The sequence below is a fragment of the Thamnophis elegans genome, chromosome 2 (genome assembly GCF_009769535.1).
Source record: "Thamnophis elegans isolate rThaEle1 chromosome 2, rThaEle1.pri, whole genome shotgun sequence".
Lineage (NCBI taxonomy): Eukaryota > Metazoa > Chordata > Lepidosauria > Squamata > Colubridae > Thamnophis > Thamnophis elegans.
In genome coordinates this window covers 1,298,303-1,325,584 of record NC_045542.1, presented here as the reverse complement: position 1 = coordinate 1,325,584, position 27,282 = coordinate 1,298,303, and the positions used below count along the sequence as shown (strand labels likewise).

General features: G+C 42.7%; 1 protein-coding gene across 1 annotated transcript; it reads right to left on the bottom strand.

The window, feature by feature from the left end:
• Nucleotides 1-668: 668 nt before the first annotated feature.
• PLPPR2 (phospholipid phosphatase related 2) lies at nucleotides 669-27,163 on the bottom strand. Its single transcript, XM_032208551.1, has 10 exons — nucleotides 26,209-27,163; nucleotides 24,619-24,768; nucleotides 20,805-20,891; nucleotides 16,939-17,127; nucleotides 14,688-14,809; nucleotides 14,346-14,601; nucleotides 12,032-12,208; nucleotides 8,648-8,785; nucleotides 4,119-4,237; nucleotides 669-1,912 (listed from the first exon to the last, which is right to left on the bottom strand). The coding sequence occupies exons 3-10, from the start codon at nucleotides 20,868-20,870 to the stop codon at nucleotides 1,870-1,872; spliced, it is 1,110 nt and encodes a 369-aa protein (XP_032064442.1). The 5' UTR covers nucleotides 20,871-20,891; nucleotides 24,619-24,768; nucleotides 26,209-27,163; the 3' UTR covers nucleotides 669-1,869.
• Nucleotides 27,164-27,282: the final 119 nt, after the last annotated feature.

Below are 27,282 nucleotides of genomic sequence, written 5' to 3'. Positions count from 1 at the left end.
TTCCCCAGCCAGCAAATGCTGGGGAATGCTTCAACTTCTGGGAGTTGAAGTCCGGACATCTTCAAGTAGCCAAGGTTGAGAACACTGCTCTAGAATAACACCCTGGAAAGCAGCAATAATTGACTCTAGGGAGAATCTATTGGATCTGGAGCGTTATTGCTTGTTCTTGATGACTAAGCTCAGAAGGAAAATGCTGTGGATCACGTTGTAGTTTACTTTTCTTCAGCCCAACAGTTGCTATGAAGTCATCGTATGAAGCTGAGCATGGATCTGGACTATAATCTAGTCTTTCTAACAACATGTATCTTCTTAAAGCCTTGACCAAGATCAGTCCAGTCATGTTAGCTGAAAGTTCTTCTTCATCAAAGACCATATCTTGAAACAGATTCTTACTGACTTTTATAACAAGGTTTATTGATTATAGCTCAATCAAGAAAGTGTCAAACTGCCTGTAGAGCAGTGGTTCCCAAACTTGGCAACTTAAGACTTGTGGACTTCAACTCTGCTGGCTGGAGAATTCTGGGAGTTGAAGTCCACAAGTCTTAAAGTTGCCAAGTTTGGGAACCACTGCTGTAGAGGATAATCTTAAGATTTTGGGTAATGTCTTGTTTGCTTGATTTCTGGTCTTCAAATATAGCTACCATAATGATTAATGAATATTGTTGTTCTTATTCAAGTCCTTAATTTGCAAATTTAATTTTAAACTTCTCTTATTAAAACTCCCATCAAAACAACCTCTCTTGGTCAAATGTGCCTTTTTCATGCTCACAGGGTTATTTCCCAAGATGGAGCTATTTTATTTTTTACTTTTTTGGAAATGGCACCTAACTTTTTCTTAAAGAATCAGCAGTAAAAAATGCCTTATCAGATTCCAAAGATTCCAAATTCCCAAAGACCTTAACAAAGCAAGCTGTGCTCAAAATCCCAAGAGCTCATCATTCTTAGAGATGATGTTCAGTTAGTAACAGAATTGGTGAATGGCATCAGATCAACTGAAAAAGCGATGTGGTTTCATTTTTACCCTTATTCCCCCCCACCCTTCAATCTATGCTGCACACTCACATCATAGAACCAGAACTATGTTATGACAACTAACAAACCTGATTCTGGGAAAATCCAAGGAATAGGATGGGAAATTGAGAGTATGAGGTTAGAGCTCGCTCCCCCCCCCCCCCCAAGATCTAGCTCCAGTATCAGGAATGCTCTCTTAGGTCAGACTTCACTTGTGACCGACCGGGAGGGAATGAGGACATCTGGGGTGGAGGGGAAGAGACCAAAGTTGAGAATCAGGTGGCCTCTGTGAACACAGCTCCCGTGATTCTGGAATAGAGGAAGGGAGGGGAGAAGGGAGTGAGTAAGTCAGAATGGACTTGAAATACAGGAACAAGCTCTGCAGATCAAAATTAAATTCACAGAGTATCGGAACCCAGGCTTTAGAATTCTTCAGCAAAGCCTTCAACTGAGTCCCAGCACACAGGGGGAAGCGTCAACTTTTCCCATTTTAACTTCTTAGGCAAAATCAAAATATCAACCGACTTTAAAATAGCCTCTTTTTATGTTTATGGTTCCATGTGTGTGTTTTAAAAGAGCAGATCTCTAGTAAGCCATCTCTAGTAAGTCAAAGGTATTTAACTTTTCATTACACAGCAAGGCTTTTTGCTGATGAGTCTGAATTATCGGATTCAGGAGAGGATTTCCTTGTCTCTTTTTATACCATTTAACCATACATCTCACTTAAAAAGACTTCAACAATGGAAAAGTCCATCCTGGTGTACACAAACCAGTGAGCAGAACAGCACAGCAACACAGAAAGCAAAAACTTACATCGCAATCCTATGCGTGTTTATTCAGAAGCAAGTTCCATTTTGTTCAGTGGGACTTATGCCCCTGAAAATGTGCACAGGACTGCAACCTAAATGTGGAAATTAAGCGGTCAGTGCAAATTTTCCCAGCAGGCGCAAGTCATTATCATCTCAGAATCTCCATACCTAGTAGCAATAGCTAGGACATTTTGCACAGACCTACTCACACAAATACATTAAAACCAGTGGATTCCTCCAAAATGTGTGCCTCTTTATAAGGGTCCAACCTGTCATTGGTGATCCATAAAATGTTTCAGGTTGGTGGTGAGCACAGAGAGGGACCTTCTGGTAGTGGAGTGGGTGGGCAGGTGGGTGGGTGGAGAGGAAGGGATGCTGATCTCCCACTCTGCTTTTTCTTCCGTGTAGGTTTCCAGCGCTTAAACCAATGCCGAAGAATGGCAGGCACTCCTGCTTATATGGTGTCCTCTCTGCCTTAAAGGGTTAAGGGGAGAGGATAATGTGGCCAGAGCAAGAGGGCATCTTTAATCTGGGGAATGAGAGGAAAGTGGTGCCAAATGGATTGCATAGAATCACCGAATGTGTGAAATGTTGCCAGAGTTCTTGTTGTATGTGGTTTATCACACCCAGTGTTTTTCCAAGGAAGAGGGCCTCCGTCATCAACATTTTAACATTTTATTTATAGCTACAAACTGCACAATTGGGAAAGCTCTCTGACAGTTCATACCAGAGGTAAACAGTAAAACAAAACGATAAACTTTCAATGAATTAAATAACCATAGAAGAGAGCAGAGGGCAATGCATTGCTATTCAAACAAGCAGGTCTCTGATGGGTTTGCATTTCTGGAACCAATCCTCTTAATGCTGTAAGATGCATTAAATGAAATACTGTAAGTAGTAGGCATAAACTGGAAACTATCTAAAAACTTTTGGGATATGTGAAGTCGCAATCTGGCTCAACTACAGTATCAGGAAGACCAGGAATCATTGCTTCTAACAAGGCACAATGTTTTTTTTTTAATTGTATCAAAGAGGCTGGGACAATTTAAAAATGGGAAATAGAATTGCACAGAAAACTTTTATATTATGCTACTTCGGAGGAAGAATTTTAATTAATCCCATTTTCATTTTGCATTGTAATTAGCTGTTTCTATGCATAAACTCAGGTCAAAAGTATTTAAAATGCACCTCAAGAAAAGGAAAGTATTGCAAAAAAATATTTGATGGTCTGTGATCATGCCCCGAATATTTAGCAATTTCAAGAGTGCTGCATACCTCTGAGAGACCTTTTACAATTTTTGACTTTTCAGTGTCAGTTAAATCTCTCTTTTTTTTGGTTCCTTTTTGCCTGTCTAATAATTATAATAATTATTATAGGGTGTTGATCTCTTTAGGCTACCCCTCCCTCAATTCACAAAAATGCATCACCTGATATGCTATATCCAATAAGCATTCAAGTTTCTACAGCTTGGAGTGGAAAATATGCATTAAAATGATGATATGGTCAAATAATTCACTAGCCTAATAATTGTGCACACAGTGTAGGCATGTCCCATCAGTAGCTCTCTGATATTTCACTAAAAAGGTTGTTTGGTCTACGTAATATGGACCTTCCATATGTAAGCAAAAACCTTCCAAAGAATTTCCTCTTTTTCTCAAAGGCTCTAAGCACACAGCAGTAATAGTTGCCCTAAATATCTGAAGGACACCAACAATATATAACATCATCCAGTTGCACTGTGGTAAAAAAATGTCTCAGAGCACATCGCTACATTAATACTGGGTAATGCTATTTATATGTAGTGCAACTAGTATAAATTAAAAAAGGTCACGCTTTTCCCAGGTGAAACATTTCTGTTTGATTTTGAATATTCTATACCAGTAGTCTCCAACCTTGGCAACTTTAAGACTTGTGGACTTCAACTCCCAGAGTTCCTCAGCCAGGAACTCTGGGAGTGAAGTCCACAAGTCTTAAAGTTGCCAAGGTTGGAGACCACTCTTCTATACCACCCTCCATTTCCCTTCTATGTCTAAATGTAGTTGTTATCTGCAACTATCAACGTGTCTGCTTGAACATCGGGATATCTGATCAATTCTTCTGTACCATGACTTTTTACTTGCTTCTGATGTCCAACCATATGCCACTCTGAAGTATCCGTTTCTTCTCCTGCCCCTCCCTGATAGTTATTGCCTATGCCAACTCTCTGTGCCAACTTAAGTCTCCCGGAAAGTAACTAAGGATACCTTGCAAGGGGTATCAAGGGCACAAGATAGATAGTTCTGGGAAGAGGCACTTACTCATAGGGACGGGTCATTGTTGCACTACCAGGTGCTGCCAAGTGTAGAGATCGTGCTAGCTGCCTTTCCAGACCTCTCGAGAGTAGTGTAGAAAACTCTTCTGGGGTGTCCCTCACTTGCTGCAGCCCCATTCCATCCAAGGGGGCAGGATCAGGGCGGGGCAGTGGAGGAGGAAGACATGGTTAAATGGGAGAGAATGAGACAGAAGTTAACATCATCGAATACTTGCTATTCACATCTAAGGAGAAAGGGGAAAAGAAAGTAAGCTGAAAACTTGTTTTATTTAGGCAGAAATGTTGGAGCATTGGAATATTTGGAGTGTGGGGAGAACAAGCCTTTCAGAGATAGAAGAGCAAGAACTTCTCTGTTAAAAAGCTTTATAAAGCCTTCATGTATATCAGTTGAGAGAGTTAGATAGATAGAGTTAGATAGAGATAGATAGAGATAGATAGAGATAGATAGATAGAGATAGAGAGATAGATAGATAGATAGAGAGAGAGATAGAGATAGAGATAGATAGATAGATAGAGAGAGAGAGGGGGGGGGGGAGAGAGAGAGAGTTAGATAGAGATAGATAGAGATAGATAGATAGATAGATAGAGAGAGAGAGAGAGAGAGAGAGAGAGAGAGAGAGAGAGAGAGAGAGAGAGAATGAATTCATTATAGGAAAAGGCTCTATCAGTCTACACTGAATCTAAAAGTTGCAGATGATTTTCAAAAAGTTACCACTGATTGAACCCAAAAGTGCTAATGGAAATTTGTTGCCTGATCAGAGGCTTAAACATCTATGACAGGGAAAAGCAACCTGTAGTGGAAATGGTTTTGGAGATTATTAAAAAAACAAGCTAGTGTGAAGGGTTAGTGTGAACATCACTCCACAGTATTTTGTGCTAATAAGTTCTTGGTCATCCCAGCCTTCTCTTTCTCTTTCTGTTGTCAGAAATTGACTCTCCTGCTGCTGGGAGAAGCTCTTTTGACCTCCATGTTCCTTCATTCTGCTGTTTTCAGTAGAATAAATACAAAATACCTGGGCCCAAAGGCTCTTTTCTTCCTGCACTTATTCCCTTAATTGTCTGATAACAATTCTCTCTGTGCACCAATTTCAGCACTATAAGAAATTCTGTTGCCTTGAGATTGGGAGCAGGATGACCACAAAGGTCTTCTAACAGAGGTCATGGTCAGAGATGCCCTATTGAATCTTATACTGAGCAGAGTATTTCTAAAGCCTATTAGATCTATGATTTTATCATTTATACAAGAAAGGGGTATTTTTTTTAAAAGAAAAGAAAAACTAACAGGCTAGAATGTTTTCGAAAGAGGAAAGTAAGGGGACTTGCTAGTCACCAGGAGAAAGAACATTTTAAAAACAGAGCTCAAGAGAGGCAGTCTGGTGTAGTGGTTAAGGCATCAGGCTACAAACCTGACAGTTCTAGTCCCACCTGAGGCAGGAAGCCATCTGGGTGATCTTGAGCTAGTCACTCTTTCTCGGTTCAAGGAAGAACCACTTCTGAAAAACCTTTTCATCAAGACTGCAATTATGCGCCAAGGCAATCCTTAGGAATCAAAAGTCTCTCTCTCCCTCCCTCCCTCCCTCCCTCCCTCCCTCCCTCCCTCTCTCTCTCTCTCTCTCTCACACACACACACACAAAGGGGAGGGGGCAGAACTTAGGAACAGCTGAATGGAGAAAAAGCAAAAAGCTTTTAAGATGTCCCGTAAGGGCAGATGATCAGAATTCACTAAAGAAGAGATTGCAAGAGCTCTTCTGGATAGTATGGTAGAAATAAAAAAGTTTCTCTGAAAGATTAAGGGGGAGCCTTGTACAAGAAAATACCAAAACATATGCCATCATATTTTTGTTACCTAAAAGCTTACAATCCTTACTGTGATTGTCCACTTTAAAACTCAAAACGGAGGAGTAGCCTACTGTGTTGGCATTTATCTGTGAATAGTGACATTCATCAAGTTTTAGATATGTCCCTGTGACAACCAGTGATCCCATTGCAAAGGAACAATGGCTGCTCAGCCTTTCCCCAGAGATCCGTGCAACGTTGTGATAGCAGCACCTGGTTTTCATTAGCAACTTATGATGGGCATCCAAGCATGATCCGCCTGACTTCTAGCCTTTCCCCCTTCGAGTTTCCCTAATCCTCCCTCATTTTCCCTTCTAATCTGGAAGAGTTTCACATGTGTTTGTTTGTTTAACTCAATCCGTATGGCTGCTCAACTCAAACAAGGGATTCTAGATGGCAACGCTCCCTTAAAACCTAGGTCAGTGTTTCTCAACCCTTGGTGACTTTAAGTCCTGTGGACTTCAACTCCCAGAATTCCCCCAGCCAGCAGAGCTGGCTGGGGGAATTCTGGGAGTTGAAGTCCACAGGACTTAAAGTCGCCAAGGTTGAGAAACACTGACCTAGTGCTTTCCAGCAACACTTTCCTTGAACAGGTTTTGCTTCACTGATTTCTTCTTACTATTGTATCTTCACCTAAGATTAAGTTCTCTATAAGAGATGGCAGAAGCTACTAAAAGTCCCCTTCATTCTGGTTCCTCATTTAATTATTTAGTATAATAACTCTATGGTACTAAATACTCCTGAGCCACAGTATGTGGTGTTTACTAGAAATCTGCTACCTAGGGAAGCTCCTGAAGAGCTGGGTTTTAAATAATCCTCTCTCTGGTGACTGGAAGAACAGCGTTAAGGCAGCTTTGCCCTTCATCCCATCCAGTGGAGTGATAATTTAGTGTGTCTCCTATTCATATATGAGCATTAACTAGGATCTCCCTATTCACTCTCCAGATCCTGTTTGCTTCCCACACCCATCCAACTTGACACCTTTACTTTGTTACCCAGGAGAGCTTGTGAGTAATGCTAGGATTTTGGAAATATTGAAAGTTACAAACTTAGCCGAGATGGCTAAAATATCAGCATATCTTAAAGATCATTCAAATGAGAGATATAAACGAGACTGGAAAAAATGGATTGACTATATACAAAACAAATACGGGACTAAGAAATTCCAGATAGCCTATGCTTAAGATCAGGAATAATTCAAACTGCTCAAAGTTAGTGTAACAGGAAGAAGCTGAGTTAAATGTAGAGATGTTATTAACTTCTTTTTAATATATTTCTTTTGTCTCAATATATTTTAGACTGTGTTTGTTAAAAATCTATACCGTGTACGGGCTCTGGGAAGTCGGGGGGGGGAGGGAGGTGGGGTGTTAGGGGAGAGGGTGGGGGGAGGGGGGTATATACTATGTGTTAGATAAGGAAATATTCCTCCCTTGAAAAGGGAGTCTTTTCAAACTGATAATCCATCTGAGTCTTCCGGGAATAGGGCGGCATACAAGTCAAATAAAAACCTTAAACCTTAAAACCTTAAACCTTCAGCCCTCATTCCCACCCTGTTCTGAAAAATTGTCAAATCTTATTTATTTTATTTTATTATTTATTATCAAAATTTATATGCCGCCCAATCCCGAAGGACTCGGGCGGCTTACAAAAAAAAGAGAGAAAAAAGAGAGAAAAAAAGACAGTTTTAAATCATAAAACCACATTACATTCATTCTAACTGGGGCTGGACCTCAACAGTGAGGTCAACAGCCCCAGGCCTGCCGAACAGCCAGGTTTTAACAGCTTTTCTGAAGGCCATGAGGGTGGGTGAGGTCCGGACCTCCGGGGGTAGCTGATTCCAGAGAGTCGGAGCAGCCACAGAGAAGGCTCTCCTCTGGGGGGCCCGCCAGCCGACATTGTCTGGCTGACGGTATCCGAAGGAGGCCCACCCTGTGGGATCTTATCGGCCGTTGGGAGGTATGTGGCAGCAGGCGGTCTCGCAGGTACGCTGGTCCTAAGCCGTGTAGGGCTTTAAAGGTAATGACCAACACCTTGAATTGCTTCCGGAGACCAATTGGTAGCCAGTGCAGCTCGCGGAGGACAGGTGTAATGTGGGTGTACCTCAGTGCACCCAATATCGCTCGCGCAGCCGCATTCTGGACTAGCTGCAGTCTCTGAATGCTTTTCAAGAGTAGCCCCATGTAGAGCGCGTTGCAATCATCAGCCCGGGCCCAGAGAGAAAGCCAATCTGTTGATGCTAATGCTTTGTGTGTAACATCTGTGTAAGTGAGGAAACAAAATTCTGGGGTCTGAAGAGAAGATAGAGGTGTGCTAGGAGAGGATCAGCCTCAACCTCAGATGCCAGCATCTCAGTTAAGCCACCTGTTCATGGTTGCTCTGCCTGGCGCAAGGCCTAACAGCTAGATTAAATCTCCAGCTTAAATTCCCCATATGTTTGAAAATAGGATTTTCAGAAGAACAGTAGGAAATTTAAATGGCAGCTGGACCAACCTGTCCTGTTCTTGTCCCATAAATCGCCATGTAAACGCATTGAAGAGGTAGAAGAAGCCCACTAAAAGGCATTTTGCCTCAAATATAGTGCTAGCAGTGCATGTTTTGTGTGGGTAGGTGTTTTAGATTCAAGAGAAAGCTGAAGAAGAGGAGGAAACCTTCCTGGGTGCGTCAGGAATATCTCTTACCTGAGCCACACTTAATTTGTTAAGCGAACTGTCAACACAGGGCAATCCTAAGACTGGAACACTGGGTGCTTTTTCAGGTGAAGAAACTTTCTTGGCGGAGGATACAGGGCTTTGGAAATTGTTGACCACACATGTCACCTATCCAACAAAGAGAAGAAGAGCAGCATTAAAGAGCTCTTTTCCTGATTTCTGCCAACATCGTACTTTGCATCAGAAGGAACATTCAACAGAGCTTTGCAACAGATAAACCCATTAGCACAATCTCTTGTTTGGCTTTTCCAATTCCTTTGCCAACTGCTTCTTGATCAAGCCCCGGTTTTTCTTCATCATTGTCCCATCTGTCTTGTTATGAGCCATTAGGTCAGGAGTGGACTCGCTTTAGTATTCACTAGTACGGAGTGAATAGCTGGGCATGACAGGGGAACCATGAGCTGCCTTTTTATTAAAATGCAAAAAGGAACAAGGGCAGGATGTTCATTTGAGCAGAGGGAAGTGACTGGTTGAACCTCTCAGCCGTACAAAAGGGGGTAAAATGTTATCTTGTGTTTTAGTAGGAACCAAACTAGTTTACTTTTCCATTACCCCAACCCAGAATAGCCACTTCTCCAGACTGCATTATGCTGTATTCTATAAATAAATGTTCAGTTTGTTTACTATGCACAAATGTATATAAAGAAAATTGCTTACAAATATGAAGAAAATTAGAGAATATGTCTACAGTAAATCTTTAAGGGCTGTGAGACAGACTGCACAGATTCCTCCGTTCCCATCCCATCTCTTGAGGAAAAGATAGACATTTTTCCTTCTACAGAGGAGGAGGAAGAGAGCATGGACAAAGAGATATTGGGAGAGAAAAAGAGCTATGCCACTCGAGATAGCTTCAGTCAAATAAGAAATGGCCCCATTCATGTCTGCATTTGGGAAAACTATAACACAGTCATCAGAAACTAATGCAAAAATGTATATGCATTCAAGATAGATAGTGGTTAATATTTATATGTATTTATATATTAGGATGTAGGTATATACATACATATGTATATATGTACATGAGCCGAGGTGGTACAGTGATTAGAGTGCAGTACTGCAGGCTACTTCAGCTGACTGCTAGCTGCAGTTCGGCAGTTCAAATCTCACCAGTTCAAGGTGGGTAAAATGAGGACCCAGATCATTGGGGGGGCAATATGCTGACTCTGTAAACCGCTTAGAGAGGCTATAAAAGCACTATGAAGTGGTTTATAAGACTAAGTGCTATTGCTATTGCTACGTATATAGCATATCTATATGTGTGTTGTGTATAGTATGTATACACTTTTGAAGCAGGCCACAGAATTTCATTTTTAATGTGTGCCAGAGTCCCCCCAGGAAACAAAATGACAATAAAGGGTTTCTTATAAGGTAAGCTGCCCCCCAAGATTCTCATCTTCCCTTAGAATAGTATCACTGGCCTGGCCTTTAAGTTTTAACCCTTTCATACTGATAAAGGAATAGTTTTTGAAACTGCCTGATGACCCACCATATTTAAAAAGGGGTCTCTCTCTACCCTGAAAAATCTGGTAAAAAAGCTCCCACAACAGCACTGCCACTATATAAAAGTTAAAATAGCAAAAAAAAAAAAATAGTAAGAGAACACCTGTCTGACCTTGATGGACACAAATCACGGGAACCTGATGGACTACACCCCAGAGTCCTAAAGGAGCTGGCAGATGTCATCTCAGAACCACTGTACCACAAACTCCTGGAGCACCGGGGAACTACCGGAGGAGTGGAAAAGAGCTGATGTGGTTCCCATCTTCAAAAAAATGGGGGGGAGGAGGAAACAGACTACAGACCAATCAGCCTAACATTAGTTCCTGGGAAAATACTGGAAAAGATAATAAAAAAGGCAGATCTCATCTAGAAATGAGTGAAGTAATAAGTAGCAGCCAGCATGGGTTTGTTAAAAACATATCATGCCAAACCAACTTTATTTCATTCTTCAACATAGTGACTAAATTAGCAGACCAGTGAAATACTGTGGATATCGTATACTTAGACTCCCGCAAGGCATTTGACAAAGTAGACCACAACCTACTTCTTGGCAAGCTAGAAAAAAGTGGGATGGACAGCATCACCACCAGCTGGATTTGCAACTGGCTGACAAACCGTACCCAATGAGTACTCCTTAATGGGTCTATATCTACATAGAGGGAAGTAAGCAGTGGGGTACCACAAGGTTCTGTCTTAAGCCCAGTACTCTTCAATATCTTCATAATTGACTTAGATGAGGGAGTAGAAGGGGAACTTACCAAATTTGCACATGATACTAAGCTGGTAGGAATAGCTAACACCTTAGAAGACAGGCTCAAGATCTAGATGGATCTTGACAGACTTGAACACTGGGCCCTGTCTAACAAAATGAAATTCAATGTAGAGAAAAGTAAAGTCTTACACTTAGGCAAGAAAAACCAAAAGTACAGATATAGATTGGGTGAAACCTGGCTTAATAGCAGCAACTGTGAGAGGGATCTTGGAGTCTTAGTGGACAACCAGCTAAATATGAGCCAGCAGTGTGCAGAGGCAGCCAAAAAAGCCAATGCAATCCTAAGTAGCATTAACAGAGGGATACAGTCAAGATCAAGGGAGGTACTAATACCATTCTATAAAGCCCTAGTAAGACCACACCTAGAATACTGCATCCAGTTTTGATCACCGCACTATAAAAAAGATATTGAGACTAGAAAAAGTGCAGAGAAGATCAACCAGGATGATTAGGGGACTGAAGACTAAAACATATGAAGAACCATTACAAGAACTGGGCATGGCTGCTCCAGTGAAGAGAAGGACCAGGGGAGACATGATAGCAGTCTTCCAATATTGGAGGGGCTGCCACAGAGAGGAGGGGGGGTCAAGCCATTTTCCAAAGCACCTGAAAGCCAGAAAAGGAATAATGGATGGAAACTGACCAAGGAGAGATTCAACCTAGAAATGAGAAATTTTCTGACAGTGAGACAATGGAACAACTTGTCTTCCGAAGTTGTGGGAGCTTCATCACTGGAGGCTTTCGGGAAGAGACTGGAATGCCATTTGTCGGAAACAGTGTAAGGTCTCCTGCTTGGGAAGGGGGGGGGTTCGACTAGATGACCTACAAGGTCCTTTCCAACTCTGTTAATCTAATCTACTCTAAATGTGCAATGATGACTGGAATGGCTTCTCCTTCCCAGAATAGTCCTGATGGTCAGAGGTGGGTTCCTACCGGTTCGTACTGGTTGCGTGCACACCAAACCAGCAGTAATGTCGGCAGAAGCCCCCCCCTGCTGACGGGGGCTGAATGCTGAGAAGGAAGCCCCACCCTTTTCCCTTCCTTGAAGAGGCTGAGCAGTCAAGTATCCCCCAAATTCTTACCAGAAAGATGGCAATGGCCCCGCCAGTGAGGAACCCGGCCAGCACATCAGACCAATGGTTCCGGTACTCGGCCACACGCACCACACCCACCAAGAATGCTGGGCCGAGGAGTGCCAGGCACAGGGATGGCTTGGCCAAGCGGGAGCCCTTCAGATGAAAAACCAGCGTGATATACATCTGTAGAAAGGGAAGAACAGCATAGGACAGTTAGCGGAAATGCCCTTCGTTTTCCTTGAATGGTGCTCAAGGTATTGCACCGCATAACCATGCATGTATAACCCAGGTGCAACTCTTTTTAAAATAAGGGGGGGGGGGAAAGGCAGGCAGAAGACCACCCAATCTGGAATAGCAGATTAAAGCATCGAGGTAAAAACCGGGAGGACTGTGGGTTCTAGTCCTGCCTGAGGCATGATGCCAGCTGGGTGAACTTGGGCCAATCCCTCTTCCTCAGCCCTAGAAAGGAGTTTTCAACTCCTTTTGAAAACCCGGCTTGAGGTGGCCCAACTGAGAAGTGACCGAGCTGAGAGGCAGCCCAGTGGCCCATCTGAAAGATGAAGTGGCAGAGCTAAGAGATAGAGAGGCAGCGCAGCAACCCAGCCCGGCAGCTGAGCAAAGGTGATGAGTTGCAATCCGGCCACTGAGCAGCAACGGTGAAATGGAACGACGTGGCAGCAGGACAGTGGCTGAGAGCAGGACGCTGGACCCTGAGCAGCAGCGGTGCAGAGCTAAGTAGCAGAGGAGTAGAGGGCCCAGAGCAATGACTGAGAGCAGTGGCAGACCAGCGGCAGCTGAGAACAGCGCAGCAGACCAGCTGAGCAGCAGCGGTGCAGAGCTAAGTATGACGGCAGGCTGCCCACAGCAGTGGCTAACAGCAGCCCGGTAGGCCTGCGGCGGCTGAAAGCAGCACAGCTGAGCAGCTGAGCAGAGGTTAAGCGGAGTACAACACCAGATCAGCACATCCTACCTGAAAACCCCAGTAGTAGCCACGCAACCAGAGGGCAAGAAGGCAGGGAGGAAAAGGATAAACACATCACACTTGTGGTCAGGGATGAAAGGGATAAACTTTCAAGCCAGAGTGTAGATGGAACCATCCTACCATATCTTTCAAAAATCCTAAACAGGTTACCTACCATAGCATTAAATCATTATCTAGTTAGAATGTCTACTTTTTTCAAATAACCTTCAGTGGCATACGCCAAGCATACTTTGTTGTTGTTATTGTTGAGTGTTAAAATGTTTTTATTTTCCATTTTTCATTTTCGTACAGTCACATATATACTGTGCATAACTGGGGCCATGCAACATTAAACAATAATCACAGCAATTCCTCTTGTCAGCAATACCCCCAGAAATATAAATAAAATGAAACTCAAACTCAAATAGAAACCCAATATATCTCTTCCACTCTCCATACACCTCTTTCTTCCGCCCCCCTCCAACTTTCTATCTTCCCTCCATCATCCCCCTCTACCCTACTTCCCCTCCCCCTCTACCACTCCTCTCTCCCGATCCACTCCCTCCCTTCCTTCTCACCCCCCTCCCACCCTCTCTCCCACCCTCTCTATCCCTCTTTCTTCTATCCCATCCTCCTCCCCTTGGTGTATTTCTACTATATGTCAATGTATTCAGCTTGTCCTATTTTTACGGAGAAATTAAATTGTTGTTGTTATTGTTGTAGACAATGTGTGTATTAGTCCAGTGTTTCAGATTCTAAAACTTCTTGCTCTGTCAATGGCATGTGATACTTGCAGCCCCCAGACAGGGTCAGAGAAGGGCCAAAAGGCAAGAATTCAGCCGGCTGAGAAAGAGGGGGAGCTAGGTTTCCCCACTGTATAACATCGAGGGACCTGTTTGGTTTTACTGCCTTCTAATGCGAAATGGACACAGTAATTAGTAATTTAGTAATTTAATAAATTTATATGCCGCCCAATTCTGTAGGACTCTGTAAAATCAAAGCTGATCCTTTTTCCTGAGGTGCTGGGATAAGTTTTGCTCACAGTAGGCAGTGCTTGGTCGCAAAAAATAGTTCTCCCCAATCTCCTGTTCTGGAGAAAAGATCCCGTGAATGTTTCTTTCACGCTGTGCCCACCAGAGGGCATTTCAGATTTCTCAGAGGAATTTACCAAACCTTAACCAGTTCTGCCCCTGTGTATATTGTCAAACCTGGCCTCTACCCACCCCAGCTGATACAAATGGGGGTTCAGGCAGGGCATGGGAAGGGAACTGGGTGGCAAAATACTGGAAAGACCTCAAAACTGCCCCCCTCCACCCTCCGTCTTTCTGCCTGTCCTGTCACCTAGCAGCCACTTCATACCACAGTGTACGCCACCGCATAGGCGCTGAGGGCAGCATCCTTGGAGGGGAAGGCCTTGCAGGCTGCAGTGACCAGGAGAGGATTGCCAGTGCAGGCTGCTTTGTCTGTGACGTAAATGGTGCCCGGGGGTGGTTGGCAGCCCAGCACAGTGTAGTTTGGTTGGCACACGGACAGGAAATGTGGCGTCTGGTTGCCGGTCACCACTTGGCCTGCATTGGCAAAGATGGTGGTAGTGAAGAGCCGAAGGAATAACACCTATGAAAGGAAAAGGACAGGAATGAGGAGGGGGAGGAGAGCCTGGGGGACTCGGCTGGGTCTAGGGGGGAGGGCATCCTCCTCTTACCCAGGAAGCGGATCATGCGGCGCAAAAGGGGATTGAAATAACAGCACTCGCCCGAGATGATGGTTTTCTCCTTATGCCTCGTGGGTTGGAAGAAGAAGGCAGCCAGTTCCCCAACAAGTATCTGAGGTGGGAGAGAGGAAGAAGCAGAAAGAGAAATTGCACTTCCTCTTTAATAGCGGTTGTTCAAAGGAAGCTCTGTGTGGAAAAGGCTGGCCAAGGGATTTGCAAAAGGGCTGGAGGATTCCTTCAAGATTCCTGACATTTCCTCTCATAAGGGAAGTATTGCTAAGACTTAGCATGGGAGGGGGGAATGTTTGAGAGGAAGTGACACTATTTTCTAGCCTCCAAAGATCCAAGAGAACCCAGCCCAAGTAAGGGATAAGCGGACTATGCATTTCCATGAGGATAAATATAGACACTTCCCCCCCCCCCCCCCAATCTGTAGCCTAGATAAGTTCTAGGTTACGGATGAGTTTTGTAACCTAGATTCAGGAAGGGCTGGCAAAACAGATTGAAAAGCATTAACATAGATCAGAATAGAAATACATGTTTTTTACATGACTTTTGAAAAAAAATGCAATTCTACTGTAGATTGTATCTGTAGCCGTTCAGAGCACAATAGGACTACATCAGTGGGAATTTATTTCAAAGCAAATCATGATTTTGTTTCTATTTTCTCTTTGGTCACTAAGGTATTAGCAATAGCAATAGCAGTTAGACTTATATACCGCTTCATAGGGCCTTCAGCCCTCTCTAAGCAGTTTACAGAGTCAGCATATTGCCCCCAACAACAATCCGGGTCCTCATTTCACCCACCTCGGAAGGATGGAAGGCTGAGTCAACCCTGAGCCGGTGAGATTTGAACCGCTGAACTGCAGAGCTAGCAGTCAGCTGAAGTGGCTGCAGTACTGCACCCTAACCACTGCCCCACCTCGGCTCTTGGGTATTCCCAAGTGCTAATGAAATACAAGCAGCACAGCAATGCCCAGTGTGTAGAAAGGGCTGTTAGAGCAAGGAGGGCTCAGGCGAGGGGCAGGGGAAGCAGTTGCAGTAGAGAAGAGTCCATACAATGGACTAAAGTCACCCAGGGAAGCAAAGTGGTGCATTGAGGACCACATTAAAAAAGGGGGGAGATTGCTCCTGTCAGATCCGCCTTCTTCAGCTTAGCGCTTAGCTGGCATTCTGCCATCAATTGTTGGGGTGGTGGAAACAGGCAATTGGCATGTAGAAGGTAGAGGAGATCCAAAGGGATGGTGGTGGTGACAGCTTTAAGAGAAGCCAGAAGTGTGAGAACTAGCCTGTTCCAGTCTTCAAGTCCATGGAGCCTGGGGAAGGAATGTGAATTGCACCAGGTGGCACCAAAGATCGGAGCATTTCTCAAAATACCTCTACAGAACAACATTAGGTGATGATGAACCAGGGACATAGGAAGGGCTGGGGAGAAGGGAAAGCATTGTAATGCTTTTTGCAGGAACTTCAGTTCTAGCCTGCTTTCGCTGCAATCACTAGTCAAAGAACCCATCACTTCAATCAAATGAAGTCGAGGGTCTTCCTTTCCTAGGGACCGAGCTGGGGCAAGATTGACTGGAGTAATAACAGCTGAAGTGCAACAGGGGCTCTTTTGTGAAACTCAGACATCCTTATTGGAGTTTCTGGTCATTTTTTCCCCCTACACATGAAAAGGATGTTGGGGGATAAAAAGCAGTTATGTTGCACATCATCCTGGTGAAGATATTGGATGGGAGAGACCCATGTTCAGTTATATGTTGAATTATCTGAATTAACACTGCTCTTAATATATCTTGCTTTATAAGAATAAATGGGGAGAGAATTGTGTGCTTTTTCCTGAGCAATTCGGAGGAAAAGCCAGGTAAAAGTGTGACAATTAAAACATCACAGAAACAAATTTGGGTTGGTACATGCGGTAGGACATTCTGAAAATACCTATATGAGAGGCAAAGCCAAAATGGAAGCATCTGAGCAGACAGGAGATGTGAATATAATAATTCAGATGATTCTAGTGGACGTGTGTTGTGAACCCTCAAATACATCCTCACTCCATTTCCCAACAGAGCTTCAGATATGACTGGATGCCCTCATACTTCTCCCCTTTAGCAGCTCAAGGAAATTAATTCCACCGCAGTGGAGGCCGTACGTATGCCATCATTGCCAAAGTATCCCAAGATCCATTAACCGGCCTTTCTTCTTCAGGGGTCCTCTCTCCTCCCAAATCCCTTGTGGATCTCTTACCGTGACGGTGGGAACAGCAGTAACGAGAGAGTAGACCAGGACTGGAGGTGCTCGGCTACTGTCCTCTGGCCCAGGATAGGGTTTGGCCAAAGTATTGTCATAGCAGAAGAATCCTTGAAAGTGCACTGGGAAAGTGTCGGAATACTCAAAGTGGTAAGCCAGGACCACTGTGCCAGCCATGATCCCCAGCTGTAAAAAGAACAGGATGGCACGTCAGACACCAGTAATAGAATGGGAGGCAAGATCTTTCAGATCTCTGGAATCACAGGTGGTTGCCATTTAACCATTACAGCATGGAAATTTCTATGCCTCCTTTCTTATTCAGATACCAGGTTGAGGAATAAGAGAGGAACCCAGCTTCCTGGGCTAAAATAAGGCTATTGTGTTCCTCTCCTATGTCCCCCCCCCTCCTGATTACTTGGTTCCACCACAAAACCGCGTTTGACTAAAGCGCGCTCGACGAAACCGCGTAGCTGACATCATCACAGGGCGACAACAGTGCGGAGACAGAAGCACGCTGTAAGCGCTAACCCTAACCCTAACCCTAACCCTAACCTAATCCTAAACCTAACCCTAAACCTAACCCTTAACCTAACCCTTAACCTAACCCTAAACCTAACCCTAACCCTTAACCTAACCCTAACCCTAACCCTAACCCTAACCCTAACCCTAACCCTAACCCTAACCCTAACCCTAACCTAATCCTAAACCTAACCCTAAACCTAACCCTAAACCTAACCCTTAACCTAACCCTAAACCTAACCCTAACCCTAACCCTTAACCTAACCCTAAACCTAACCCTAAACCTAACCCTAAACCTAACCCTTAACCTAACCCTTAACCTAACCCTAAACCTAACCCTAACCCTTAACCTAACCCTAAACCTAACCCTAACCCTAACCCTAACCCTAACCCTAACCCTAACCCTAACCCTAACCCTAACCCTAACCTAATCCTAAACCTAACCCTAAACCTAACCCTAAACCTAACCCTAACCCTAACCCTTAACCTAACCCTAAACCTAACCCTAAACCTAACCCTTACCTTAAGTTGAATTGGCTTGCTTTCAAAGCGCTATTTAAAGCGCCCTTCTTTCTCCGCGCTGGCTGTTGTCGCCCTGTTGATGATGTCAGCGACGCGGTTTAATCGGGCGCGCTTTAGTCGAGCGCGGTTTTGTCGTGCCACGGATTTCTTCCCACTTTCCCCAGACATTCCCCTTTTTGCAATTCATAGCTCATAAATGATCCCAGGCGAATGTTCAGGGACCGAGCCCAGAGGAAGCAAGCTAAATGCAGGCTTCCATTAGACAGGAGAGACGTTTCAGATATATATGTCTGTTTTCTTCTGTCTACCCACTTTACAGGAATCATCTGAATGCTCTTCAAGGGACGGAAAAAAAAATCTATTTTGCATCTATAAACAATTGCCATGTCCCATTTCCTCATTTTTTAAAAATGTCATGAAAATATCTGAAAAATAAGTAGATGTATTTTCCAAATGGCTGGCCATCAACAAACATTTGAAGACCTTTCTAGGTTTGCTGAAAACGTACCCAAGAAATTTCGAAAACCGTTCTATTTCAGGGGAAGGTATTCAGATTTGAACCCTTGTTTGTAAGTAGCTATAGCCCTAGAACAGTAGACTAACTAAATTCTTGGCTATCCTAACACATTAGAGAGCTGAAGTGTTCTAGGCCACTAAAAGGAAGGAGGGAGACTCTAGTAAAACTATGAGATATTGACTGCAAACAGCCAGATGATTAGATGGTGTGAAACAGTTAGGGATCTCAATACGCTCCCTTTTCACAATGACACAGGTTTTTCTAATCCTAGTCTGTTAATGCTGGTCATCCTGCCTACAATGACCTCCATATGTGGAATATGGAGTCCTGAAAACTAGTCATCTACCAAGAAGAGCAGGGTTCCACCACAAATCCGTGAAGCCCTTATCCGCGGAGACATAAGCGTGAAGACTAATTTGCGCCGTTTGAAGCGCTAAGGAAAAACGCGACCCTACCGCGATGACATAATCGCGGAGGGCAAATCCGCGCATTCCCAAGCACTCAGTACCCTAAACCTAACCCTAAAACAAACCCCTAAACCTAATCCTAACCCTTACTTTAATTGAAATCGGCTTTCTGCCGCGGCGCCATTTTAAAGCGCCCTTCTGTTGCCGCGCTGTTGTCGTGGCGGTGATGACGCGCATTGATGACGTCGCGGCTTTAGCGACGCGATTTTATCACCGCTATTTTGACGAGCGCGGTTTTGTCGTGCCACGGAAGAGCAGGGCTGGTCTATATACAGAGGCCACCCAAGCAATGCTGTGAATTACCCAAGCAGCTGTTCTTGTAATATAGCAGATGCATTTGGGCAACTTTGCTTTAAGTTCTACTGAGCAGCTTCCAGGAACACTAGCAAAGTGACTTTTGGTTCCAAGTCTTGAAAGAACAATCCCTGCAAAATGCAAACTCTGTATCTCAGTGCTACTCTTATAACCTTAAACTGAACTGGCTGCAGCATTTGAGTGTGGACAACTCCTTCCTAGTACTGTGAGAATGGCAGTGTGTCTGTGCATGAGAGAGAGAGAGAGGAGAGAAGGAGAGGGGGAGGGAAGGAGAAAAGGAGGAGGGAGGGAAGAAGAAGAGAGAGAGAGAGAAGAGAGAGAGAGAGAGAAAGAGAAAGAGAGAGAGAGAGAGAGAGAGAGATATTAGAGATAGATAGATAGATAGATAGATAGATAGATAGATAGATGATAGATAGATAGATAGATAGATAGATAGATAGATAGATAGATAGATAGATGATAGATAGATAGATAGATAGATAGATGATAGATAGATAGATAGATAGATGATAGATAGATAGATAGATAGATAGATGATAGATAGATAGATAGATAGATAGATAGATAGATAGATAGATAGATAGATAGATAGATAGATAGATGATAGATAGATAGATAGATGATAGATAGATAGATAGATAGATAGATAGATAGATAGATAGATGATAGATAGATAGATAGATAGATAGATGATAGATAGATAGATAGATAGATGATAGATAGATAGATAGATAGATAGATAGATAGATGATAGATAGATAGATAGATAGATAGATAGATAGATAGATAGATGATAGATAGATAGATAGATAGATAGATAGATAGATGATAGATAGATAGATAGATAGATAGATAGATGATAGATAGATAGATAGATAGATGATAGATAGATAGATAGATAGATAGATAGATAGATGATAGATAGATAGATAGATAGATAGATAGATAGATGATAGATAGATAGATAGATAGATAGATAGATAGATAGATAGATAGGATAGATAGATGATAGATACTGTAGATAGATAGATAGATAGATAGATAGATAGATAGATAGATAGATAGATAGATAGATAGATAGATAGATAGATAGATAGATAGATAGATAGGATAGATAGATGATAGATACTGTAGATAGATAGATAGATAGATAGATAGATAGATAGATAGATAGATAGATAGATAGATAGAGATAGATAGATAGATGATAGATAGATAGATAGATAGATAGATAGAGATTAGAGATAGATAGATAGATAGATAGATAGATAGATGATAGATAGATAGATAGATAGATAGATAGATAGATAGATAGATAGATAGATATTAGAGATAGATAGATAGATAGATAGATAGATAGATGATAGATAGATAGATAGATAGATAGATAGATAGATGATAGATAGATAGATAGATAGATAGATAGATAGATAGATAGATAGATAGATAGATGATAGACAGACAGACAGACAGACAGACAGACAGACAGACAACGTGTTGATCAAATTCCCTGGTTTTCTTACCTCCACAAACACAAAACAAGGTATAATGCTTATGCTTCTCTTAAGCTCCTGCTTTCCACCAGCCATAGCAATTAGGCCTGGATACTTCTGCAAGAAAGATGATGATTTATAGGGGCGGGATCAGAAGAAGAAATTGTGCTCTATTTTAGGCAAGCATAACTTTTCCCTACAGGATTCCCCCCCTCCTCCGAATAACATCATATTTTAAGACAGGTGTGTTCAAACTGGATTGTGCCCTGAGCCCCCTAAAACAGTAAGTGAACATATATGCTCTCTCAGGAATTATTTCCCTAGGATTAAGCTGGGGCAACGAATAAATACCATGGCTTATTTTTAATGATTACCTTTTAATCTAAATATCAGAGGAGTTTGTTGTTACAGTACTGCTTTGCTCGCTTTGGCCTTTGACAGGAAAATAAGTAGCAAAAACCACAGAACGTTTTACAGAGCTAACATTGTGCCTCCAAATGCCTGTTCGCATTTAAAAAAAAATTGTGGCTCCAAATTGCTTGTGACATTCTTCTCCTTCCCCCAGAAGTCCTACAGTTTGAGAATAGTTGCTTTAAGGTCAAGCAACAACTTCGACATTCTATATCAGTGTTTCTCAACCTTGGTCACTTGAAGATGTCCGGACTTCAACTCCCAGAATTCCCCAGCCAGCATTCGCTGGCTGGGGAATTCTGGGAGTTAAAGTCGGGACATCTTCAAGTTGCCAAGGTTGAGAAACACTGATTTAAAGCCTCAGATACCTTCATCCTCTTCAGTGGAAAGACAGTGGCTAGGACAGTGTTTCTCAACCTTGACAACTTGAAGATGTCCGGACTTCAACTCCCAGCAAATGCTGGCTGGGGAATTCTGGGAGTTGAAGTCCAGACATCTTCAAGTGGCCAAGGTTGAGAAACACTGTTCTATATGAAAGCCAAAGCATCTCCTCTTTTGGAGTCCAGGTGCTCAGGTTTAACAAAGTCACCCTACTTTGTCAAGTAGTTTGTGTAAAGTATAAAGTCCTTCTAACAATTCAAGGAGGATATGGCATCGACAAAACAACAAAGTAATAATGCCCGTTAGTTGGGCTTTTAAAAAAAATGGTGATATACAATACAGGTAGTTTTCAACTTATGACCACACCTGAGCCCCAAATTTCTGTTGCTAACTGAAACATTTGTTAAGTCAATTTTGCCCCATTTTACAATCTTTCCTATTACATTTGTTTAGTGAATCATTGCAAATGTTAAGTGAATCTGGCTTCCCCATTGACTTTGCTTGTCAGAAGACTACAAATGATGATCACATGATCCTGGGACATTGCAACCCAGTGGTGGGATTCAGCCAGTTCGCACCTATTCGGGAGAACCGGTTGGTAACTTTCTAAGCAGTTCGGAGAACCGATTGTTGGAAGAAATCTCCTTTTGTTTTTTTCCCACTTCACAGGGCTAATCCTGTAAGGAAGGCAGGAAGGAAACATTCTGGTGTTGTTTCTAGCCTCATCTTTATTGCCCTGATTACAGAAACTGCCTCTCCGGTTAACCCTGATTACCATTGTCACAGCTAAGGTGAAGCGCCCATCAACGTGAGTGATGTTGAGTTGGCCACACCCATCCAGTCACATGACCACCAAGCCCCGCCTACCCTGCTGATCATTAGGGCAGAGAACCGGTTGTTAAATTATTTGAATCCCACCACTGGTATGAGTGATGTGAAGTTGGCCATGCCCACCCAGTCACATGGCTGCCAAGCCACTCCCACCTGATCACATGACCACCGAGCCACTCTCACAAAACAGGCCCCACCTACAGAATAGGTTCTAAACAATTTTTGAAACCCATCACTGCTGCAACTGTCATATATACAGTATATGCGTAAGTCAGTTGTCAAGCATCTGAATTTCAATCACAGGACTATAGAGATGCTGCAATGGTTGAAAGTGAAAAATGACCATAAGCCACTTTTTTCCAGTAACTTCAAACAATCATTAAACTGTTGTAAGTTGAAGACTACCTGTAAAATTGGGGAAAATGAATATTTTAAAATACATTTTTTGAAAAAGCAATACATAAGACTTTTTTTTTTCAAAGCTACCTTCCTGCCTTCAAATTTCCACTTCTCCTAAAATTATGTTGTAGAAACCTCGTGCGCATATTACTGTGAGCATGGATCAATGCAGGGATTTCTTCTGAATGAATATGCATTTTAATATCTAATATTCAAAACCAAACCATAAAAGATTCTAGGAACCAGCTAGCCAGCCAGCCAGACAGCCTCTGATTCTGAGGAGTCAGGGAAAAAGACAAATTAAAGTAGGTATTTTAAACTTCTCTCTCTGAGGGAATATATGTGCGGATGTCAGAGTAAGACAATTTTTGTGAATTAATGGAATCAAAGCAGGATTGAGCTCAAGAATTTGGTAAGTATCTTATAGTTCAAAGCAGAGAACAGACATTTTGCAGTCTATAGAAAGAACCGAGCAAACTTTTATCATGGCTGAGAATTTGAACTCCTAAGGAAATCGAAGAGGAACTTGTCCCATCAGTGGTCACTGCAGTAGCTTCCCATTCTTCAGACCAGATTTATTCAGACTGGAATAAATCTCCTAGACTCAGTTGTCTAGCCAAATCTGTAAAGGATTGCGTTGCATGTTCACTTAAGATTGTGGTCTTGTTATAAAACACAAGCATCTCTAGGAATCCAGAAGCTCCAACCATTTTTCCCGCCAGCAGGAGTATGTTTTAATGCAAATTTCATCATAATAAGATGTTACTTAATCACTGATCCAACCATGTTAAGCATATTAATTAAAAAATAAGTACTGTGAATATTTGCTCATATTCAAGGAGCAGAAATAAAAATTGAATTTTACAGTCGATTTGTAGAGAAATTACTTAGCTATGCTTTTTTTTTTTTTTTTACAAATGTTGGCGCAACAGGAATAATACAGCTTTATGTTCATATATAATAAGAAAAAAAGATATGTCTTTACTTAATCACAGTCCCTCACTATTTCTCCTAATCTCTGCTCCTTTCTTAATTCTCCTTGCAGCACATCCCTCTCTGGCCAAAGAACTGGAAAATTTGGATGCCCTACTTAGAAAGAAGCATGCAAACTCAACTCCAAACAACATTATTAGTACATGTTAATACTGTATTTTGTATTCCTCTATTAGAAACCCAGCTCATCCCAAATCTGAGTCCCCATAAATGCAACAAGGATTCAAAACTCTCTTCCCTCAGTACAGGAGAGGGTTGAGAGCTGACTGCTCCCCCCTCCACACCTTCCTCTTTCCATGATTGCCTCTTCTTCCAGCACAGATTGCAAGGCAGAATCATGCTGCTCGTGGGGCTAGTACAACTTCTCTAGCACTGCAACCCGTGTTGTCAGAATCCAGCGGCAACAAGATCTGTGGGCTGCCTGCCCCCTTTGGCAAGCGACCCACATCCATGGCAACTCATCAGCCCCCCCTGAGCCCAACTGAAGAGAAGTGGGACCCTCTGTCTCTGTGGCTTCGCCAATGGCATCAGTGACCATTTTGCTGCAAATAGCAATCAGGACAGCGAGAGTGTGTACATGTGTAGGCATGTGTGTGTGTGTGTGATACATTCAGCATTCTAAGAGTGTAGCTTAGCAACACAGTGTTTTAAAACATGCATGAGAGCGTACACACACACACACACGCACACACACGGACACCACTGCAATTGTCAAAACTGCAATAATGCTAGTGTGAATAGGCAGTGGAGAAGCAGCAATGAAGAGCCCAGGGATATTGCAAGCTATCAGGACAATCCCCCCCCATAGCCCGGCCATTGCATCTCTCACCTTCTGTCTGTAGGAGTGGCTTTTTAGGCAGCAGCCATGGCTTCCTTGGCCCACCTCCTCTTTCTCTTCAGGAAGCAATTTTAACAGTCTGCCAGACGGAGCAAGGAATCCACGCTGATCACGCCAATATCGTAATTAGACCCTGGGCTGCTGGATGAGACGTTATTTTGCATTAGCAGCTGGAATGAGGGGGAGAGAGAGAGAGAGAGAGGGGGGAGTGCAACACATACATATGAATGCACACACGCACGGGCACACACACACACACACAAAGGGAGGAGATAGAGGGAAGGAGAATGCTTCAAGAGGGGATATTCAATGAAATGCTGGCTGTCTCTCTTCTGGTCAGATGGGTAAGAGTCACACAATCAGCTAAAATCAGTAAATCAAAGCTTCACTTCCAATTCTTTTTTTTTTATCAATTTCATATATACATTCACAATTATATGATCTCATAACTGTTATTAATAATATGTATTTATAACAATTTTCCCTACTGTTGACAATATACTTGAAGATTGCTTTTTTATCATCCCATAGATCCATCTTATCTTACAACGGTCCTACTTCTTCTTCCCTCCCTCAAGAAACCAGCTTTGTTGCTGCTTGTTTGAACTGAGCTTCCCTGTAATTCACTGGCCTCATATTTCTACCAATGATTAGTACTAGAGGAAAAAATGAAGCCCTAACAATCCAAATGCATCGCCTAACATGCTTTAACAACAATTATCGAGCGCACACGTTTCAAACTCACAGTCAATTTATACAGGGAAAAACACGAATTACTAGTTACAGAAAATGTAACTCGGTGTTAACACTAACTTACTGAAATAATTGCAAGAAGAAAGAAAATTGGCTTGCATTTTTACTGTCGATTGCATCAGGAAAGATCCTTTATAAAATTGCTTGAAAGATCCTTGCGCAATTTCAAACATCTGCATTTCCCTCTGTTTACTTTTGGCGACAATAAAAGCAAGAGTTTGGATGCTTCGTTGCAGAGGGAAATGGAAATATGGTGATCGTACTGTCAACACCACCAATAGCTTATGGCAGTGTTTCTCAACCTTGGCAACTTGAAGATGTCTGGACTTCAAGTCCCAGAATTCCCCAGCCAGCATTCGCATTCGCTGGCTGGGGAATTCTGGGACTTGAAGTCCAGACATCTTCAAGTTGCCAAGGTTGAGAAACACTGGCTTATGGCATTTAAAAGCCATCCTTTACATCTGGGGAGAGCAAGTGATGGTCCCTGAATCCTCTTATTGTGGCCCTCAAACCTCTTTGAACCTCCCTCAAAGGGGAAATTCATGAATACTGCAGCACAAGCCTTTAAAAAGCAAAAACAATAGCAGACTTATATGACACCCCATAGTATTTACATCACTCTCTGAGCACTTTGCAAAGTCAGTGTATTGCCCCCAACAATCTGGGTCCAACCTTCAAACATAATTCAGTTTGATACTCAGAAAGTTTCCTCCATGTGAGTCATCCTGTTCACTCTGCAGCCTCCCAGTCCCCGCCCACCCACCCATGACAAATGTGGCCAGGGTCACATTTAGAGCATGTGAGACAAGGAGTACAGCTAAGCCATACCTCAGGGCCAATCAGCTTTTCAGCCCTTCCTCTTGTCTGCAGTTTGTCAGCATTGCCATCCTCTGCTGTAGCTTCTTTCTTCTTGGGTGTCCCCTGCTTCATCTGCCAAGGTTCAGTAGTCTCCTCTCCAGAGATGGTCTCATCCCCATCACAGGCCAAGCCAGGCATCTCAAGGAAGCAAGTCAGAGGAGGCGAGAGTGAAGGTGGTATTTTTCTGCACTTCTTAGCAACAAAGGAAACAGACGTATGGTTTGGAAAGCATCTACGACAGAACCTCTTAAATCAGTGTTTCTCAACCTTGAAGACTTGAAGTCCACAGGACTTCAAGTCTCCAAGGTTGAGAAACACTGTCTTAAATAGAAAAGGAAAAGGCATCTACAAAGGATGCCAATTCCCCCTGCTACCCCCCAGTTTGCCTTGGGAATTTTTCAGTAAACAGCTGCTGCAGCTGCAGAATCTCCTGGATTTTACCAACATTGATACTGGACCTAGAAGACACGCAAGGGAAGGAGGACGCAGCTTTTAATAAGATAATTTAATTACAGATAGTAGAAAAGCCTTTAGTACAAAGAACACCAGCGACTGCTAGACATTTTTTTAATTAAAAAGTTTTTTTTAATCAAACATTAATTAAAACATTGGGCACAGTGTAAACCATACTGGCAGAATCTATGCCATACATGCTAAGATATTCTAAGTTATACACTGTAGCCACCCTGTTTTTTTAACATTCGATCCATACCGTATTTACAAAAAGGAAGAGAGTCACCTATTTCCAGCCGTTTCGGTTTGTGTTTATCTTGTACATTCTCGCATTTATCATTTCATACATAATTCTAGTCTGCGTTCTATGAATCTTGGCTCATGCCTATTTTGGGCTTTCCCTTTTATATTCCAACCCTCGATAAAATTTATCCCAGATCTTACAATATTCTGATTCATCTTTATTCTTCAATTTATCACGTCAATTTATCCATTTCAGTGCATATCAAAATTTTCTTAATTATTTCCCCTTCATGTGGGGTTTCCCTGTTTTTCCAATTTTGGGCAAAGACCATTCTTGCTGCCGTGATA